We start from the raw sequence: 21840 nt of genomic DNA, 5'->3' as shown, positions 1-21840 counted from the left end.
CAAGCAACGTTGTTGTCACCTTCATATTGCAGGTTGTTAATGACTCTTCCTCCAGTCCTGATGCCGTGTTCATCTTCATATAGTCCATTTTCTTGGATTATTTGCTCGGCATTAGATTGAATAAGTATGGTGAAAGGATGCAACCCTGTCCCACACCTTTCCTAATTTTAAACCATGCAGTATCCCCTTGTTCTGTGCAAATGACCACCTTTTGGCCTATGTTCAGGTTCCTTATGAACACAATAAAGTGTTCTGGGATTCCCATTCTTTGCAATGTTATGCACAATTTGTTAGGATCTACACAGTTGAATGCCTTAACATGGTCAATAAAACACAGGTAAGCATCCTTCAGGTATTCTCTATTGTCAGTTACGATTCAGCTGACATCAGCAGTGATATCCCTCGTTACGTCTACTCTTCAGAATCTGGCTTGCATTTCTAGCAGTTCCCTGATGATGTACTGCTGTAAGTGTTTTTGAATGATCTTCAGCAGAATTTTACTTGCATGTGATATTAATGATATTGTTCGATAATTTCCATATTCTGTTGGATCACCTTTCTTTGGAATGGGAATGTATAGAGATCTCTTCCAGTCAGTTGGCCAGGTAGGTGTTTCCCAAATTTCTTGGCATAAACAAGTGGGCACTTCTAGCATTGCAACATTTGTTGAAACATCTTGATTGGTGTTCCATCAACTTCTGGAGCCTTGTTTTTTTCCATTGCCTTCAGTACAACTTGGACTTCTTCCTTCAGTACTACCATTTCTTGATCATATGCTACCTCCTGAAATGGTTGAACGTCAACCAATTCTTTTTGGTACAGAGATTCTATGTATTCTTCCCATCTTCTTTTGATGATCCTGCATCATTCACTTTTTTGCCCAATATTGTAACTCAAGGCTTGGATTTATTTTCCAGTTCTTTCAGTTTAAGAAATGCCAGACAAGTTCTTTCCTTTTGGTTTTGTAACTCTAGTTCTTTGCATGTTTCATTATAATACTTCACTTAATCTTCTCAAGCTGCCCTTTGAAATCTTCTTTTGAACTCTTTTACTTCATCATTTCTTCCATTTGCTATAGCTACTCTACATCCAAGAGCAAGTTTCAGAATCCCTTCTGCCATCCATTTTGGTCTTTTCTTTCTTTCTTGTGTTTTTAATGACCTTTTGCTTTCTTCAGGTATGATGCCTTTGATATGATCCCACATCTCATCTGGTCTTCAAGTCATTAGTGTTCACTGTATCAAATCTCTTCTTGATATAGCCTCTAAATTCAGATGGGATAGTCTGAAGGTCATACTCAAGGCCCACCATAAAAAAACCAAACCCTTTGCCATCGAGTTGATTCCGACTCATAACTATCCTATAGAGGAAACTAAATAGGAAACCTTTCAATAGTCCAGTTCTTGAAAATTTGAGCGTAATTGGCTGCTAAACAAACAAACAAAAAAATCCCACAATTTAGTCTGTAATGTAGTTTTGTTGATCCTCATTCATCCCTTCAGCAATGAGAATTAATGATGAAATACCAGGGAATTTGTAATTCTTAGGATAGTATTAAGATATTAATATTAGCTTGAAAAAATCTACAAAAATATGGAATACACATCTGTTTTTATTACTGTATTTAAAATGGGTTCAAGGAAGTAGTTCACTTCAAAAGCCTTTTTTTTCCTTTCTCATCAGCCTTAGATTAATTGGCTACCTGCTTATTAATGATGACAGTAATTAAAATAATTTTTATTTTAGCATACTTATTTTTGAATAAGAAATCTTACAATTATGTATTGCATTCTACTACACTTCATTAATCAAATGATGAGTTAAGGAGCTCTGGTGGTACAGTAGTTAAGTGCTTGGTTGTTAACTGAAAGGTCGGTGGTCTGAACCCACCAGCTGCTCCGTGGGAAGAAGATGTGGCAGTCTGCTTCTGTAAACATTACAGCCTTGGGAACACTGTGAGGCAGTTCTACCCTATTCTGTTGGGTAACTATGAGTCAGAGTCGACTCGATGGCAACAAGTGCCTGGGTATGAATACCAGCATATTAGTAATTTCATGTAAAGTCTAACTTCTCCTGTAAAGGAAGATTGGAAATTGTATAAACATAAATCATTTTATATAAAAATAATTTTACAACGTGCCAGTCTAGTTTTTGTACAGTAGTTGAAAACTAAATTGTTTGCATCTGTAAGAGCTGTTAATAGAGGTCTCATAATAGATCCCTAGAGGTACAGTTTACCCTGTAGCCTTGCAAACAGTTCTTATTTTTATTTTACGCTTTCAGCAAAGGGCATTAAATGGGTAATAGAGGTTGTGGTTCATGGTGAAAGAGTAATGCTTTACAGATCTTTGCCTTGGCTTGGTGTTTCAATGTCATTAATAGGAAAGGGTTTTCATGTCATTGTAGGGGAGTAGCTCTTGACTTGACTCTTGATCTTCCTGTTCTCTTTGCTGGGTCATGCAGTCGAGGGGATATTACTTTTGTCTCCTCTTAAAGTTATGAGTAAGCTTAAAACATTTTTTTGCTTTTAAAATCCCATCTTTTAGAAACTAAAAATGCTATTACCAGAATTTATTTCATTTGTTTTAATTGCGAAGATATTGAATCTTTAACACTCCATTACAAATTTTCCTGGCATTCTCTACAGGAGTAACCTGCAAGAATTAGCATTGGCTTGCTTCGGAGGTTATAGTTCACAGTGATCAATTATTCTGTTTATATCCAGTTGTAATTAACTGCATTCATTCAGCAGATACTTAATGAGTAGCTACTATGTACTAAGCATTCCTTTAGACGCTGGGATATAACATCTAGTAAATTCTTACACTCCTGGGGCCTTACATTCTATGGGGAGAGCTAGATAAATAAAAATGATGTCAGGACGTGAAAAATCCCATAGAGAAAAATAAAATAGAGACTAGTTGGGCAAAGGTGGGGAAAATGCTGTTTTAGATAAGGTAGTAAGGAGAGGTCCTTATGTTAAGATGTCATTTGAATAGAGACATGAAGGAAATGGGGAAAAAGCTGTGACAAGATGTTGGAGAAGGAAGTTCTAGTTCAGAGAGAAAAGCACTCCACCGTCCCTTCTTATCCCGCTTCATTCTGCATCATAATACTTATCAGCATGGATCAGCATGTATACATACCCATATGTGTGAGTTTACATCCACACACACACACATACGGGTATGTATACATGCTCTGTCCCCTTACTAGAATCAAATATCTACGAGATGAGGGATTTTGCCTGTTATTCACTGTTGTGTCTCTAGTGCCAAAGTGCCTAGCATGCAGTAGCCACTCTGTAAGTATTTGTTGAAGGAATGAGTGAACAACAAATACAAAGGCCTGGGGGATGGGGAGGCATGCTTGACGTGCTCGGGGAATTGTGAGGAGGCCAACTGCAGTAAGCTAGGGGGAGAGTAAGTGTTGCTATAGTAGAGGTCTCAGAATAGATCCACAGAGGTACAGTATACCTCTTAGCCTTGCAAACAGTCTTATTTTATACGTTCAGCAAGGGATATTAACTAGGTAATATAGGTTGTGGTTTATAATGAAAGTTGGGAGAGGGAAGGAGAGGCCAGATCATGTAGGGCCATGTAAACCTTGGAAGTTAGGACTTTGGATTTTACTCTAGGCGTAATGGTTAAACCATTGTAAGTTTTTGAACAGGGGAGTAGACGGTGTCTCAGTTATCTAGTGCTGCTATAAAAGAAATACCACAAGTGGATGGCTTTAACAAACAGAAATTTTTTTGTCTCACAGCCTAGGAGGCTAGAAGTCTGAATTCAGGGTGCCAGCTACAGGGAAAGGCTTACTCTTTCTGTCAGCTCTGGAGGAAGGTCCCAGTCATCAATCTTGCCCTGGTCTAGGAGCTTTTCAGTGCAGGGACTCCAGGGCCAAGGAATGAACTCTGCTTCTGGCTCTACTTTCTTGGTGATGTGAGGTCCTCTGTCTCTCTGTTTGACTCTCTGTTTCATATCTCAAAACAGATTGATGCAAGACCCAGTTCTATCTTGTAGATTGAGTCCTCGCTCATTAACATAACTGCCTCTAATCCTGTCTCATTAACATCCTAGAGATAGGATTTACAACACATAGGAAAATCATATCAGATGACATAATGGTGGGCAATCACATAATACTGGGAATCATAGCCTAGCCAAGTTGACACATTTTTGAGGGATACAGTTTAATCCGTAAATTATCAGGGTCTGACAGATTTTTAAAGGATCACTATCTACTGATTGGACATAATGATTATTAATTGTACATAATGAGTTACATCAGAAAATCAACAACAAAATGACCATTTAAAAAGCTTATGTATATTATTTATAAGGGAAAGTTAATATATAGGGTGACTAGTTAAGATCAAGTAATAGGTACACTTCTTTTGGTCAGCTTTATTGAATTAGAATTTATATGCAACAACATTTACTGATTTTAAGTGTACAATTTGATGAGTTTTGATATAGTCATGTAACCACAAACATAATCATGATATGTATTATTTCCATTACCCCCAAAGTTCCCTTGTTTGTTTGTAGTCAATTTCCTCCTCTCGCTCAGTGGCCCCTTGCAACCAATTTTCTGCATTCTATCACTGCCTTTTCTAGAATTTGGTATAAATAGAATCATACAATATGTAGTCTTTTGTGACTTGCTTCTTTCACTTGCCCCATGTACTTTTGATATTCATCCATATTGTTGGGAGTATTAGGAGTTTGTTCCTTTTATTGTTAAAGACTTCTCCCACATGTTCAATATATATATATATTTTGTTATGAGTCTGTTTAGATTTTTTCCACCTTTACTTTGGTTAGTTTTGGTAAGTAGTATGTTTCTAGGAATTTGTCCATTTCATCTAGGCTTTCAGATTTGCTGCAGTGCAGGTTTTTGTAGTCTTCTGTCTTAATCTCTCTTGGGTCTGTTGTAATGTCTCCACCTTCATTTCTTATTTTGGTTATTTGGCTCTTGTTTTTTTTTGGTAGGTCTAACCAGTGGTTTGTCTATTTTACTGATCCTTTCAAAGAACCAACTTCTGGCTTTGTTGATCCAATTGCTTTTCTGTTTTATTTTTCATTTATATCTGCTCTGGTCTTTATTATTTCCTTCTGGTAGCTTTGAGCTTATTATGCTCTTCTTTTCTGTTTGTTCAAGTTGTCAGTTTAAGTTATTGATTTTTGGTCTTTTTTAATGGAGGCATTTATTGCTGTAAATTTCCTTCTGAGCACTTCATTTGCTGTGTCCCAAAGGTTTCGATATGTTGTTTTCATTTTGTTGATTCTAAGTATTTTTTTAATTTCACTTTTGATTTCTTCTTTGATCCAGTAGATTTTTAACAGTGTGTTACTTATGTCTCATGTAATTTTTTCCCCTTTTTTCTTCCTGTTGTTGATTTCTAGGTTTATACTGTAAAGGGAAGAGAAGATGCTTTGTATGGTTTCATTAATTTTTTCAATTTGTTGAGTTTTTTTTGGGGGCCTAGCATATGGTCTGTTCTGGCAAATGATCCATGTGTATTGGAGAAAAATGTGTATTTTGATGATGGGTGGAAAGTTCTATATATGTCCATTAGGTCAGATTGCTTTATGGTTTTATTTAAGTCCTCATTGTCCTACTGACCTCCTTTTTAGATGTTCTATCTAGAATTGAAAGTGGTCTATTTAAGTCCCAAATATTATTGTGGAGTTTTCTATTTCTTCTTTTATATTAGTATTTGTTTCATATATTTTGAAGTACTAAAATTAGGTGCATATATAATTGTTGTGTCTTCTTGCTGGACTGAGCCTTTTTTTTTTTATTATGTATTGTCCTTCTTTATCTCTTATAATAGGTTTTGATTTAAAGTCTATTTTATCTTCTATCAGTGTGACCATCCCTGCTCTTTTTTGGTTACTGGTTGCATGGAATATTTTTTTTCTATCCTTTTGTTTTTAGTCTGTGTGTGTCCTTCTGTCCAAAGTGTGTTTCTTGTAAGCCGCAAAAGGATGAATCATGTATTTTTATCCATTCTGTACTCTCTGCCTTTTGCCATGGGGTGTTCAGATCATTTACTTCTAAGGTTATTACTGAAAATGAAGTACACCGACTCCTCACTTATTGGCATGTTTAGGTTCCAAAGACCAGGTCGTTCCGCAAAAATTGGTGTTACGTGATAGTTGGGGCCCTGCCCCATCTTCGACCGCAGTGTCCCTCCCGCCGTCACTCACTGCCTGTTGGGTGCCCCCTGCACATCTCAGGATACAGTATTGCAGCAGGCTGCCTTTCCGCATCATGCCTTCCCCGTTACCACAGAGCCTGTGGGGGTCGGGGTGGTGGTTGTGGTGGTCGCGGTTGTTGCCCGCTGCCTCTAGAGCAGCAGGGGCCCGCCATCACCTTTCTGCACTCCAGGCCTCTGCACGGACCCCCTGCCTTGCTTCTCCACCTTTCTATTCTGCATGCCCATGAGACAAGCCTTGGTGGTGGGTGGCTTCTGAGCCAGTGGACAGGTGAGAACCAGCAGAAACTGTGGAGGTGACAGAGAGGACTCTTTGGAAGAAGTGACTTGTGAGTCCCCTCCCAGACTCCTGTACCCCGGCTTCCATTGCTTCCTTGTGGACCAGCTGCCCCTGCCCCTTATACGCACCCCATCTGCCCCACCCTTACTGCAGGCCCAGCCCCGCCCCTCTGAGTACCAACTGCTGGTGGCTGCATAGCTTCACACCCTTTCCCAAACCTTGCCCTTCTCCTCCTTCTCCCCTTGGCTCCTCGTTAATGTACAAAATAGTTGGACAATAGATTTTTTATTACTGTCGTAAATGCAAAATGTCAGATGATGAGATAGTTGATAAGTGAAGAGTAGGTGTGTCTACTTGATTCATTTTGCTTATTGTTTTTTAAATGTCATCTTTTTTGACTTCTTATTTTCATTATTTTCTGTGTTTAGCTGTCTTTTGTGATGAGTTTTTTTTTTAATTTATTTTTTCTTCTGTGTATTTTTTTCTAGGTGTTTTCTTAGTGGTTGTTACCACAAATATTACATACACAACTTGCAATTGCAGCAACATTTAACAAGTAACATACAACATTAACATACTACAGCTATTCCTCTTTTGCTCTTCCCCCTTTTCTGTTGGTGAGTCTCCACCAATATCGTTATATTTCCTATATCTGATAGGTTTAATTTGTAGTTATTTTTTATGCACTTGATGTTGTAGTGCTTGTGGAACTTAACTATTCAATTTATTCCTCCAAAATATCATATACTTTGTTCTTATATTTGCTCATGCTGTAACTTTTTGTTGGATATTTCTCTTTCTTCATTTTAATTTCCCATGTGTAGACTCGAGCATTTATTTAATGCTCTTTTCTTTCCATTTGAAGAACTCCCTTAAGTAATTCTTGCAGAGCTGGTCTGGTAGTGGAAAATGTCCAGTGTTTCTGTGTATTTGGGAACGTCTTGATTTCCCTCTCATTTTTGAATGAAAGCTTTGCTGGGTAAAGAATTCTTGGTTGGCAATTGTTTTCCCTCAGTATTTTGTATATGGTGCTCTATTGTCTTCTGGCCTCCGGGGTTTCTGGGGAGAAATCTACACTAATTGTGATATGAACCCTTGATATGTTATGCTATGCTTTTGTCTTACTGCTTTCAGAATTCTATCGTCTTTGGTTTTCAAGAATTCTACTGGTGGGTTTTTATTATGTGTTTTGGAGTGGACTTTGTTGAATTTCTTCTGTTTGTAGTTTGTGAAACTTCCTGTTTTGCAGGCTTGATTCCTTATTCATGTCTAGGAAATTCTCTATGATTATCTCTTGGAAAATTCTTTCTATGCTTTTATTATTATCATGATGCTCTAGAATTCCAAAAAATTCCAATGTTAAATTTTGTAATTGAATCCCACATTTCCATTTGATTTTGTTTGCTTTTCTTTGTTTTTTTTTCTTGTTTCTCTCGAGACTTAGTAAGTTCAGTTACTCTGTCTTCTCGTTCACTTATTTTATCTTGATTGCTCGAATTTATTGTTGAATGTTTTTCTTACATCTTCTAATTCAATTATTTTAGTCTTCAATTCCATTAATTCTGTCTCTCTTTTTTTAATTTTTTCAATCTCATTGAGTTTCTCATTTTGTATTTCATTTTATTTCTTGAATCTCCATTAGTTTGGTTTTTGTGTGATTTTTGTTTTCTTTAAACATATTTAACTCTATCGTCTGGGGAATGTTCAATTTTTTTTCCGTTATTCTGGTTTCCGTAGGAGAAATTTTTGCTCCCTCATATTTTTCTTTTGATTAGTCCTTCTTCTCCTGTGATCCTGTCAACTCGATGGCATAGGTTTGGATTTTCAGGTTTTTTATCTTCTCTTGAATTCCACTAGAGGGCATTCTGGCCCTTTAGTTCTTTCAGCACTGAGTCAGCAGTTTTCTGAGGATTTCCCTCTATTTCTTTTGGGGTCTAGTTTGTCTCTACAAGTTGTAGGTGTTTTGGAAAGTTTTAAGTCTCTGGGTGCTTACTCTGGCTGGTTTTCCCTAAGGTGGCTGACTTTATTAGTGTTAGGGTCCCTCTGTCTTCTGTAGGTTTGGTGAAGCCGTCCCCAGATACTCCTCAGGCTGGGTTCCTTCACTTTCCTCTGTAGGATTGGGGCATGGCTTTTCCTCTGTGACTAATTGCACATGCACAGGACTTTTCTGCTGGCGGTAGGTAGAGGTGGTGGTACTTGTCTTTCCTGAGGTGAAGGAGGGGAGTGCTTTATGCCCTTCTCTTATGGGTGATCCTGAATAGGGTCTTCCGCAGTGCCTAGTTGTGGGTAGAGGGCCAATTGTTTCCCACTGTGTTGCCTGTTTGATGTGTTTTTCTTGCCATGGATGTTGAATGGAACCCATGGCTCTTCTGCTGCCCTGAGTCTCAAATACTGTTGGCCTCAGGTCTCGGTGAGATTCAATAGCACTCACAGCATCTCAGCTTCCCTGTGCCCCTTGCCAAATGTGTGGCTTGTGAATTTCTCTGGCCAATCTGTGCCACCTTAATTAGACTATACTTTCCTCTGTTTAGCTCTTATCCTGCATTCTTTGTTCAGGGTGTTGCTGTCCTGTTCCCAAGATGGCTGCAGCGAGCCAAGTCCTCTGGATGCCTGCAGCCACAACTCCTAGCTTCTTTGCCGACCACACTCCTCTTCTCCCCCATTTCATGACTCACCTCAGCTCCCCAGCCATCCCCAGCCATCCGAAGCTCTGAGATCTCACTCTGTGCTTGTTTTTATTTGTTGTTCAGTCAGTTAGTTGCAGGGGGATAAATGGGAGCAACTGTTTACCCTGCCGTCTTGCCCTGCCACCCTCAGCATGTGCCCTAATACCTTTATTTCTCTTGAATAATTGCTTTAGGAGTAGAATTACTCGGTCTTTGCTAAGTGTAAGGATCCCTTGTGGCACAGTGGTTAAGTGCTCTTCTGCTAACCGAAAAGTTGAGAGTTGAATTCAGCAGTCACTTCATGGGAGAAAGATGTGGAAGTCCACTTCGGTAAAGATTACAGCCTTGGAAACCCTATGGTGTAGTTCTACTCTTTCTTAATAGGGTCGCTATGAGTTGGAATTGACTTGATGGCAACAGGTATGGTAAGCGTATGGTTAACTATAGAGAAAACTGCCAAATTTATTACCATTTATATTCTCACTACCAATGTATGAGAGTTGTAGTTGTTCCATAATATTACCAATTCTTGGTATTGTCATTGTCTTTACATTTTAATTATTCTAGTGGGTATGTAAGGAGCCCTGGTGGTACAGTGGCTAAGTGCTTGGCTCCTAATATAAAAGCTGGCAGCTCAAGCCCACTCTCTGGCTCCATGGGAGAAAGAGCTGGCAATATACTTCCATAAAGATTGCAGCCAAGAAACCCCTATGGGGCAGTTCTACTTTGTCACATGGGGTTGTTGAGTTGGTATCAACTTGACAGCACCCGGCAACAACAGTGAGTATGTAGTGGTATCTTGTTGTTTTCATTTGCCTAGTGTCTAATTTAGTCATTTCCCTATTGACCAATGACATTGAACATCTTTACATGTGTTATTTTCAATCTGTATAAAATCATTATCCCATTAAAAAATTGGATCATCTGACTGAATTGTATGGATTCTTTATATATTCTTGATACAAGTCTTTTAACAGATACATGTTTTGCAAAATTTTTCACCCAGTCAGTGGCTTGATTTTTTTTTTTAAACTAAACCTTTTATTTTAAGGTAGTCTTAGATTTACAGAACAGTTAGAAAGACACTGCAGAGAATTCCCATAAAATGTGCACCAGTTTCTCTTATTACTGATGTCCTTTTTCAAAAAATTTTTTATTACTGACACATTAGCATATGATACATTTGTTACATTAATGTTAATACATTATTATTAATTGAAGTCTGTATTTGAGGTCCCTGGGTGGTGCAAACTCTTTGCGCTTGTCTGCTAACCAAAAGGTTGGTGATTTGAACCCACCCAGTGGCACAGCAGAAGAAAGGCCTGACATCTGCTTCTGTAAAGATTACAGCCAGGAGAAGTTGACGGCTGTCAGTACCACCTTGTAGTACAATACAGTAATGAGTTTTGGCGTTACACTGTATTCAGATTTCCTCGGTTCCGTGTTTCCATTCATGATACCACATTACATTTAATCATATCTCTTCAGGCTCCTCTTGACTATGGCAATTTCTCACACTTTCCTAGTTTTTGATGACTTTGACACTTTTGAGGTGTATAAGGTATTTTGTAGAATGTCCCTCAGTTACAATTTGTCCATTTTTCTCATAATTAGGGTGGGTTTATGAGTTTTGGGAGGAAGACCAGAGAGGTAAGGTGCCGTTCTCATCACGCCATATCAAGGGTACATACTATCAGTCTGAATTATCACTGTTAATGTTGACCTTTTTCACCTGGCATAGGTGGTGTTTGTCAGGTTTCTTTGCTGTCAGATTACTCCTCCTTTTTCCCTGTACAAACTCTGCTTTGGAAGGAAGTACCTATATACAGCCCACATTTAAAGAGTAGGGAGTTATGCTCCACTTTCTAAAGGAGGGATATCTAAGATTATTTGGAATTCCACACGGGCGATTCATCTCTTCTCTTCCATTTATTTATTTATTTATTTATTTTAGTAATTAATTTGTATGGAATCATGGGTATTTTATGCTTTGGGTTATTTATTTTCCTGCTCACATTGTTCCAGCTTTGGCCATTGGGAGCTCTTTCAATTGGCTCCTGTGTCTCTTTGGCATAAAAAAAAACCCAGTGCCATCGAGTTGATTCCGACTCATAGCGACCCTATAGGACAGAGTAGAACTGCCCCATAGAGTTTCCAAGGAGCGCCTGGTGGATTCGAACAGCTGACCCTTTGGTTAGCAGGTGTAGCACTTAACCACTATGCCACCAGAGTTTCCCTCTTTGGCATATCCCCATCATTTTGCATTGTTGTTTATTTATTTATTTTTAACACTTTCTTTCTTTCTGGCATTCCAAGATGCCACAGGCTTCTGTTACGTGTTTTCTGCTCCAGTCCTAGAATTAGCCATTTTTCCAAGGAGCACTAGTTCCTTTTGTTGGAAAATGGTGCTCAAAACTAAGATCTGGATGCTAGGTGTACTCGTTATTATTGGGGTATGATTGCTTCTGGTCTCTCTCAGCTGACAAAGCAAGAATATATATGTGTGTATACAAAGCTGTGTATATGAGTGTTTTGCTTTTTAAATTTTCTTAACAGTGTTGTTAGAAGAGCAAAATATATAAGAACATTTTACAATTTATCATTTTTTTTTTTTTTTTATAATTTGTACTTTTTGTGTCCGAAGAAAACTTTGCCTAACCAAAAGTAACAAGATTTTATCCTAGTTTTTCTTCTGGAATTTTTAGTTTTAGTCTTGCATGTAGATTTATGATCTATTAAAAAAATTAATTTTTGTCAGTACTGAAAATTAAAAGTTCTTTTTTTTTTTTTACATGTGGTTATTCAATTTTTCCAGCACCATTTGCTGTTAAGATTATCCTTTCTCGTTGAGTTGCCCTACCACCTTTGGCAAAATCAATTGATCATATATGAATGAGTCTCCCTGGGACTCTATTCCATTTTATTGATCTGTATTTCTAAATTTTTGCCGATATTACACTCTATTAATCTTGGAATCAGGTAATATAAGTCCTTTAAGTTTGTTCTTTTCCAGAAATGTTTTGGCTATTCTGGTTTCGTTGTATTTAAATGCACCTTTTAGAACTAGTTTGTCAATTTTTACAAGAAAGTCTGCCGGAATTTTGATTGGGATTGTCTTAAATCTGTTAATCAGTTTAGTAATAGCAAATCTTTTAGTCCATGAGCATGGTATTTCTCTCCATTTATTTAGATTTTCTTTAATTTTTCTGAGGAATGTTTTGTGGCTTTCAGGGTGCAGATCTTATACATATTTTTCATATGTTTTATTTTTTCAATTGCTGTTGTTTATGGCTTTAAAAAAAGAATTTTCAGTAGTTTATTGCTGTAATAGTGAAATGACTTATTTTGATCTAGTATACTGTAATCTTACTAATTCATCCGTTCTATTTTTTATCGGCTTGTCTTTAAATTTCTTAGAATTTTCTGTATAGATAATCATGTGGTCTACAAATATAGACAGATTTACTTCTTCCTTTACAATGTATATGCCTTAAAATTTTTTTTTTTTCCTTGCATACTGACCAGGACATCAATAGAATGATGAATGGGAGTGGTTGAGAGAAAATGTTCTTGCCGTAGTCTTGATGCTAGGGGGAAGTATTTAGTCTTTTACCATTAATTATGATGTTAGCTCTATGGATTTCACAGATAAACTGTCTGGTTGAAGGAGTTCCCTCCTGTACAGCAGTTTCGGGTTTTTTTTTTTTTTTAATCATGAATAGGTATTGAGTTTTGTCGGCTGCTTTATCTGTGTTGTAGTGATCCTATACTTTTTCACTTCTGTCTCTTAGTACTGTTAATTACATTGATTGATAGTCAACTGTTAAACTAACTGCTTTCCTGGGGTAAACACTGGTTGGTCATGATGTATCTTAGTTAAAGAAGTTCCCTTCGATTCTTTAGTTACTGAGAGTTTTTATTGTGAATGAATATCGAATCTTTTAGAATGCTTTTTCTACATCTGAGATGACTGTTTTTTCTTAGTCAGTTAAAACGGTGAATTACATTGATTTTCTAATGTTGGTCATAATGTATCGTCTTTCTGTATTGCTTGATTAGAGTTGCTATTGTTTTGTTGAGGAGTTTTACATGTATATTAAAGAGAAATACTGGTCTGTAGTTTTCTGTAATGTTTTGTCTGGTTTCGGTATTAGGGTAATGTTGGCCTCATAAAATGAGTTAGGAAGTGTTCCTTACTCCTATTTCTGGAAGATTGTGTAGAATTGATATTATTTTTCCTTAAATGTTTGTTCGAATTTGCAAGTGAAGTAATCTGGGCCTGTACTTTCCTTTTTTGGAAGGCTTTTTAACAGTAAATTCAATTTCTTTAATTGATGTAGGGCTAATCAAGTTATCTGTTTCTTCTTGAGTGAGTTTTGGTAGTTCGTGTCTTTCAAGAAATGGCTCATTTCATTTCATGTAATTATTAATTTGTTCCTAGTAGTCCCCTATTATATATTTAATATCTCTGAGATTAGTAGTGGTGCCCCCCTTTAGTTCCTAATATTGAGAATTGTGTCTTGTTTTCTCTGGGTTAGCCTGGTTAGATGTTTATCAAGTTTATGGATTTTTTTTTCCCGAGAAGTAACTTTTGGTTTTATAGATTTTTCTTTATTATTTTTCTGTTTTCTCTCTCATTGTTTCTGTTTGCAAACTGTATTGTTTCCTTCTTGTTGCTTTGTTTAGGTTTAATTGCTGTTTTTCTAATTTATTAGTGTAAGCTTAGATTATTTTAGATTTTTATTTTTATAACACATGCATTTAATACTATGAATTTATTTGACAACAACTGCTGTGAGAACTGCTTTAGAGCGTCACACAGATTTTGATATGTTGTGTTTTTATTTTCATTTAATTAAAAATGTTTTATTGACTTCCACTTGACTAATGGATTTTTAGAAATGTGTTCATTTCCAAATATTTGAGGGATTTTCCAGATATATTTCTGTTGTTGATTTTTGTTTAATTCACTTATGGCCTGAGAGTATACTTTGTTTGATTTCTATTCTTTAAAGTTGTTAAAATTTGTTTTATGGCCTAGGACATGTTCTATCTCAGTGAAAGTTTCATCTGTACTTGATAAGAATGTGTATTCTTCCGTTGTTGTGTGTAGTGTTTTACTACTCTGAGCTAGGTCAAGTTGCTCGATAGTGCTGTTCAGGTCATCTATACCCACACTGATTTTCTGCCTACTTGTTCTGTCAGTTACTGAGAGAAGACTGTTGAGTTTTCCAACAATTAGCATGGATTTGTCTATTTCTCCTTTTTTCTGTTAATTTTGCCGACATTCATGTATTTTGAATTTTTGTTATTAGATGTACACATATTTAAGATTACTGTGTCTTCCTGGAGGAATGATCCCTTTGTCATTATGTAACAATATTCAGCTTTATCTCTGATAATCTTCTTTATTCTGAAGAAATTTATTGCATCCAATGCTTATATTAGAAAAGAATAAAGATCCTAAATTAGTGATTTAATCTATCACCTTAAGAAACTAGAAAAAGATAAACATATTTATTATATGCAAAGTCAGTAAAAAGAAAGAATCATAAATAAAAAAACAGAAATAATGAAATAAGAAAGTCAATTAAGTGAAAGTTGGTTCCTGGAGAAGATCAGTATAACTTATAAACATCAAGCCAGACTGATTAGGAAAATAAAGGATCAGTTACAAATTAACCAATATCAGGAATGAGAGAAGACTTTTTGATATCTTTTTTGTAATATGTTTTAATGTGCTTTTATTTTTAGCTACCTATGTTTTTATATATGAATTTCATGTAGTCAGTTTCTGACAGGCTCTACCTTCTAATCAAAGAGTTTAGAACGTTTGAATTTAATGTAATTATCAATATTGCTGCATTTAAAACTACCCTTTTGCTATTTGTTTTCTTTTAGTCGCTTCTCTAGTTTGTTTTCATTTCCTCTTTTTCTGTCTTTTTAAAAATGATTACATTTTATATCCACTGTTGTCCATTAGCTGTGCTTTGTTCTGTTTTCTATTAGCTGCTCTACTGTTTGCAATATCCATCTTTCAGTTAACACAGTCTACTTTCAAATCATAGTACAGGCTTTCATATATGATGTAAGAACCTTACGGTAGTGTACCTTGATTCTCCCTCTCAATCTTTGTGCTGTTCTTTCATACAGTTTGCTTCTGTATATGTTATAAACCCAACAATGTACTGTTATTACTTTTGCTTTAAACAGTTATCTTTTAAAGAGGTTAGAAAATGAAAGAGGCATTCTTAATATCTCCAAACTTTGGAATATTAATCACTTTTCATTCTTTGTGTCAGCCTAGAGTTCTATCTGGCATCATTTTTGTTCTGCCTGAAGAACATTCTTTAAGATTCCTTATAGTGTGGATTTGCTGGTGATGAATTATCTCAGCTTCTTTTGTTTGTCTGAAAAAGGCTTTATTTTGCCTTCATTCTTTAAATATATTTTGTAGTTTTCTCAGTTGACACTTTTCTCTCTCAGTTCTTTAAACATATTACTCCATTTTCTTATGTTTTGTGTAGTTTCCGACAAGAAGTTTGCCGTTATTATTCTTTGTTTATGTCTCATGTATATTTTTGGTTTTGCTGCTCTTAAGATTTTTCTCTTCCGTTACTGTCATTCCATAAAACCAAACCAGATGCTTGTCAAGTCAGTTCTGACTCACGGCAGTCTAATGAGCGTCAGAGTAGAACTGCGCTCCATGAGGTTTTCAGTGGCTGATTTTTCAGGGTAGATTGCCAGGTCTTTTTTCTAAGGTGCCTCTGGGTTGACTTGATCCCCCAACCTTTCACTTAGTAGCTGAGTGTATTAACTGTTTGCACCCCCCGGAGGCTCCACACCAAATGGTTAACATTTCAAACTTCTTTTGAAAATAGCCTTCTGTTTGGTCTCTCTGACTTCAGTTCATTTCCCTTCCTTTTCATAAAATATGTGAATGTCAGGTTATGCTTCTTTGGCCAATGTAGTCATCTTTGACTTTCTCCTATGCAAAAATCTTGACTGACTTTTCCTTATCTTTCCATCAGTTCTAGATTTTGATGATTGATATTGGGCAATATCCACTTTGGCTTCAGAAAACCCTTTTAGCTGAATGCCTGTTGCGTGGCTCTGACACTTTCCCCCACCTGCACGTTGCTCCCATTATACCCACCTGTAGTTTTCTAGCCGTCTGAGTGTCTTTATTCTTATTCTGCGGCCTACAAGCAGCCTTCTGTTAACTTCTCCATCTCATAGTTGGCCACTCTCTTTTGAATGTTCACGGTATTAATGTCTGAATTGTTCATTTTGTATTTAATTATGTAACTCTTTTGTTGTATTCCACTCTTTGATTTTATTTTTAAAATTGTATGGCATATAGATTGCCTATTTGCATTAGAATAAAACCTCAAGTCTCAAAATCCTGCCCCCTTTCCTCAAGTTGTAGGTGAAAATTCTGCCACTTTTTCTTGAATCTTGCAGAAACCCAGGAAACTGGAAAAGTTTATAGATGATTTTGGGTAGATCCAGAATGACTCTGGTTTTCTAAGTAATATTGGACTCACTTTAGAACAGATATTATCTTATGGATTCACTCAGACTTCTAGAGTGCAAGGTAGAGTTGTTTATATTTTATGGTCCTCGGTATTTAGGGATGGACCCTTCATTTATGTGATGACCCTGTGGAGTGTTCAATCTAATCTCTCTCTTTCTGCCTCTCCCTCTCTGTCTCTATCTCTTCTCCTCTCTCTCTCTCTCCCTCCCTCTCTCCCTTCCATTTCCTCTTCCTTTCCCTCTCCCTCTTTTGGAGGAAGACTGCGGGACTTTCTCCCCACAACATTTATTTTTATTGTAAAGTTTTATATTATTAGCCCTTTTCCATATTTCTTGGTTGGAGATCAAGGATGGTATGGCCTTAACATGAAAGACTAAGGTATATATATTTTAATACTTTTTTCACAGCATTAGCAAAAGAAGGCATTTTTTTTTTTTTATTTCAAGTACATGGCTGGCCTCTGATTTCAGCCCTATATGTTATGTTTGCCTTGTTGACATAAGTATTTTTGTTTATGATACCTGTATTGAGATATAATTTAACATACCATAAAATTTACCTTTTATAATTACGTTTCAGTGGTTTTAAGTGTATTCACAGTTCTGTAACAATCGCCACTATGTACTACTTTAATTCATTTTCATCACCCCCCAAAGAAATGCCATATCTACTAGCAGTCGTTACCCATTCCTTCGTCCTCTCAGCCTCTGGCCACCAATGATCTTCTCTCTGTCTTTATGGATTCGCCTATTTTGAACATTTAATATACACTGAATCACACAATATGTATCTTTTGTGACTGACTTAGCGTGTTTTCAGGGTCCGTTCTTATTTTACCGCGTACCAGTACTTCAGTCCTTTTCCTCGTGTATAATATTCCGTCGTATAGTTCACGCTGATGGACATATGGGTTCTGAACATATGGGTTATTTCCACTTTTTGGCTATTAATGATACTGCTGTGAACATTCATGTACAAGTTTTTGTGAAAATATATTTTCATTTCTCTTGGATGTATAACAACAAGTGGAATTACTGGGTTAACTGGTAACTATTTAACTTTTTGAAGAACTGCTAGATTATTCTTCCAAGTGGCTGCACCATTTTACACTCACACGAGCAGTGTGCGAGGGTTGCGATTTCTTCATGCTTACCAGCACTTGTTATTTGTGTCTTTTTGTTTATAGCCATTCTTGTGGGTGTGAAGTGTTATCTCACTGTAGTTTTGATGGCTAATGATGTTGAGCATCTTTTCATGTGCATATTGATTGTTTTTATCAATTTGGTTTTGATTTGAATTTCCCTGGCGATGGTTCTAATGATGTTGAGCATCTTATCAGGTGCTCGTTGGCCATTTACGTATATATTTTTTGGAGACATGTGCGTTCGTGTTTTTGCCCATTGTTTAATTGGCTCAATTTTATTTAAATTTTAGTGTTATAAGACTTCTTTATATATTCTGGATACAAGTCCCTTCTCAGATATATGATGTGCAAATAGTTTCTTCCTTTCTGTGGATTGTCTTTCCACCTTCTTGATGATGTTCTTAGAAGCACAAACATTTTTAGTTTTGATGAAGCCCAACTAATTTCTTTATTTTTGGTTTCTTGTGCTGTATTTCAAAGAAACCATTGCCTAATCCAAGGTCATGAACATTTACCCCTGTGTTTTCTTCTAAGAGTTTCAGCTTTTAGATTTAGGTCTTTGATCCATTTTAAGTTAAATTTTGTGTGTGGTGTAAGGTTTGGATCCAACCTCATTTTCTGTGCATGTGAATATCTAGTTGTCTCAGCACCATTTGTTAAAAACACTTTTCTTTCACCAGTGAATTTTCTTGGCACTCTTGTTGAATTGGCCATAAATGTAAGAGTTTATTTCTGGAGCCTCAGTTCTATTGAGTTGATACATTTGTACTTGTTTATATGTTTATAACATAGTGTCTTGATTATGGTAGCTTTGTAGTTAAGTTATAAACACTTCATATGTACCACTAAACACTTGGGGTAGACTTGTGGGAGGGGGCAAGAAAAAAAAATTCATACTACCTACCAAAATTCAGGAACACTCAATGATTCAGTGTGCTTCCATCAATGAAAATACGTGGCATCAAGAAAAACTCAAAGCAGAACATCATTGGGCCACCAAAGGGTTAAATCAACCGTACTTTCCTGGGACAGAATGCTTCTCATTAATGGCATATGTATAATCTTTTTATATTTTGCTGTATTCGGTTTGCTAGTATTTCACTGAGGATTTCTGTGTCAGTGTACACAAGGAAAAGAGCCCTAGTGATGCAATGGGTAAATGCTAAGCTGCTAGCCCAAAGGTTGGTGGTTCGAACCCACCGCATGGGTCCACAGGAGAAAGACCTAGTGATCTCTTCCTGTAAAGATCACAGCCTAAAAAGCCCTGTGGGAAAGTTCTACTCTGTCCCGTGGGTCATTGTGAGTTGAAATTGACTGGACAGCATATAACAACAATGCTTGGTATTTGGGGTCCCTGGGTGGGGTAAGGATCCTTGGAGGTGCAGTGGTTAAAAGCTTGGCTGCTAACCAAAAGGTCAACATGTTGATTCCACCAGCCACTCCTTGGAAACCCTATGGGGTGGTTCTGTTCTGTCCTATACGGTTGCTGTGAGTTGGAATGGATTCTACTACGGGTTTTTTGGGGGGGCTTGGTTAGGGTAAATAGTTAAGCCCTTGACTACTATTGACAGCACCTAACAACAACAACAACAGCATGTACAAGTTGTATTGTTTTATAGGTCCCTGGGTGGCACTGATGGTTTGCCCTTAGCTGCTAACTGAACGTTTGGTGGTTTGAACTCACCCAGTAGCACCACGGAAGAAAGGCCTGATGACCTGCTTCCATAAATATTATAGCCAAAAAAAATCACGGAGCTCAGATCTACTCTGTGACACATGAGGTGGCCGTGAGTCAGGACTGACTCAACAGCAGTTGGTTTAGTTTTTTAGTTTTATTTGTTGGTAGTTTTCTTTCCTTGTGATGTCTATTTTTTTTTTTTATCAGGGTAGTGATGGCACCTTACGTTGAGATGCGAAGGGTCTCTCCCCTTCTAATTTTTGGAAGAATTTATGAAGCATTGATACTAGTTCTCCTTTAAGACTAATTTTTTTTCGTTGTTGAAAATATACACGGCAAAACATACACCAGTTCATCTGTTTTCTACGTGTACAATTTAGTGACATTGATTACATTCTTCTAGTTGTGTGACCATTCTCACCCTCCTTTTCTGAGTTGTTCCTACCTCATTAACATAAACTCACTGCCCCCTAAGATTCCTATCTAATCTCTCAAGTTGCTGTTGTCATTTTGATCCTATACAGATAGTTCTTAAAAGAGCATAATGTTCAATGCAGACATTTTTTACTTAGTTAAGCTATTGTTTGGTTTTAAGAAGACTTCAGGGGATATTTTTGGTTTACGTTTTAAAGGTTATCTCAGGGCAGTAGTTTCAGGGGTACAGAAAGTCTGGAGCCCATGAGAATTTGAAATTCTTTTCTGCATTTTCCCCCTTTAGGATTCTGCTATAGAATCTTTGATCAAAATGTTCAGTAATGGTAGCCAGGAACCATCCAGCTCTTCTGGTCTCATGGCAAAGGAGGCAGCTGTTCATGGAGACAGTTATCCACACATCCATTCCCTCCTCCTGTTCCTGATTCTCTGTCTTCCTCTATTGCTCCAGGTGAACAGGGACCAATTATCGTGCCTCAGATGGCTGTTTGCAAGTTTTTAAGACCCCTGGCACTGTTCAACAAACTAGGAGGTAGAACAGAAATAGTAAATATGTTATTAGACCAGTTAACTGGGATGTCCTGTGAAACTGTGACCCTAAACCTCCAAATCAAGGCACCAAATCCTATGAGGTTTTTGGTTGTACTTAAGAAGCCTTAGCAGCTTACTCTTTTTTTATGTTTTTTTGGTCGTAAATATATCTATCATACAGGCTTTGCCGGTTCAACTTTTTACAGGTGTACAACTTATTGACATTAATTTTAATAATTGACTCTGCAGCCCTACCCTTAATCAATGGATTTTTCCATTACCGTTAACCATCCCTCCCTTTTCCCCTCCCTCTAGCCCCTGGTAACCACTAATAAACTTTGGTCTCTATATATTTGCATTTTCTCAAGACTAATGGTATTTTAATTTTTGTTTTTGTCTTTTAGGATTCTCCTTTTACAAATGCAGGAATGGGATCTAATCTCAATCTTTTGGGTGAAATTGAGTGTGATGCCAGCATAATGGATGGAAAATCCTTAAATTTTGGAGCAGTTGGAGCGCTGAGTGGTATGTGGGCATTATAACACACTCTATAGTCTGTTAAAAGTGATGAGTATTACCATTTCATGTTTCTTAAAGATTCAATCAGTCTTTTTCACTGTTCTTGTATGGACTAGTGCTGAAAACAAAGTTTTTCTCCTTTTACTGCATTTAAAACATGGAACTGTAGCTATGAATAATTTTAAAAATGAGGCAGCCCGTGGCCAAGTCTTTGGTTAGAATTTGATCGTTCTCTCCATTCCCTTAAGAAGTTAAACACATTTAAAGGTCGATTTAACATGTTCTATTTTAAAATGATCTGAAGTACACAAGTAATATATTTTTATTGTTAAAAAAAAAAAAGATGCAAGTGAAATTTACCATTGATTCTCCTAATCCTCCCTTCCCATCCTTCTTTCCCCTGGCAGGTGTAACTACTAACACACTCATTGCCATTGAATCGATTCTGACTCATAGCGACCCTATAAGACAGAGTAGAACTGGCCCATAGGGATTCCAAGGAGCAGCTGGTGGACGCGGACCTTTTGGTTAGCAGCTGAACTCTTAACCAGTGTACCACCAGGGCTCCTTAACTACTAAAATCTAGTGCATTTCTAGTGTGTATTCATGTAATAAAAACAGTTTTCTTTTGCACATTTTTTTTTATTGTGGTAAGATATATACAGTATAAAATTTGCCATTTTAACCATTTTCAGATGTATAATCCAGTGACATTAATCACACTCAAGTTGTTGTGCCACCATCACCACTATGTGTTTCCAAAATGTTTTTATCACCCCAAAGAAAAACTCTTTACCCATTCAGTGATAACTCCCTATTCTCCTCTTCCC

The 21840-nt window shown here is 36.9% G+C and overlaps 1 protein-coding gene across 14 annotated transcripts in view; it reads left to right on the top strand.

The window, feature by feature from the left end:
- Window positions 1–21840, top strand: part of TASP1 (taspase 1) — a 353923-nt gene that overhangs the window by 55012 nt on the left and 277071 nt on the right. For all 14 annotated transcript variants that reach the window (XR_007515372.1, XR_007515370.1, XR_007515371.1 and 11 more), the window contains one exon: window positions 20896–21016. Coding sequence is in view for 11 of the 14 variants with exons in the window: in XM_049868965.1 (XP_049724922.1) it covers window positions 20896–21016 (121 nt within the window). In the remaining 3 variants the exon portion in view is untranslated. The remainder of the gene's footprint in view (window positions 1–20895; window positions 21017–21840) is intronic.

Source organism: Elephas maximus, chromosome 25 (genome assembly GCF_024166365.1).
Source record: "Elephas maximus indicus isolate mEleMax1 chromosome 25, mEleMax1 primary haplotype, whole genome shotgun sequence".
Classification (NCBI taxonomy): domain Eukaryota; kingdom Metazoa; phylum Chordata; class Mammalia; order Proboscidea; family Elephantidae; genus Elephas; species Elephas maximus.
Note: the sequence above shows the minus strand (reverse complement) of the source record. Positions and strands in the feature narration are given on the sequence as shown.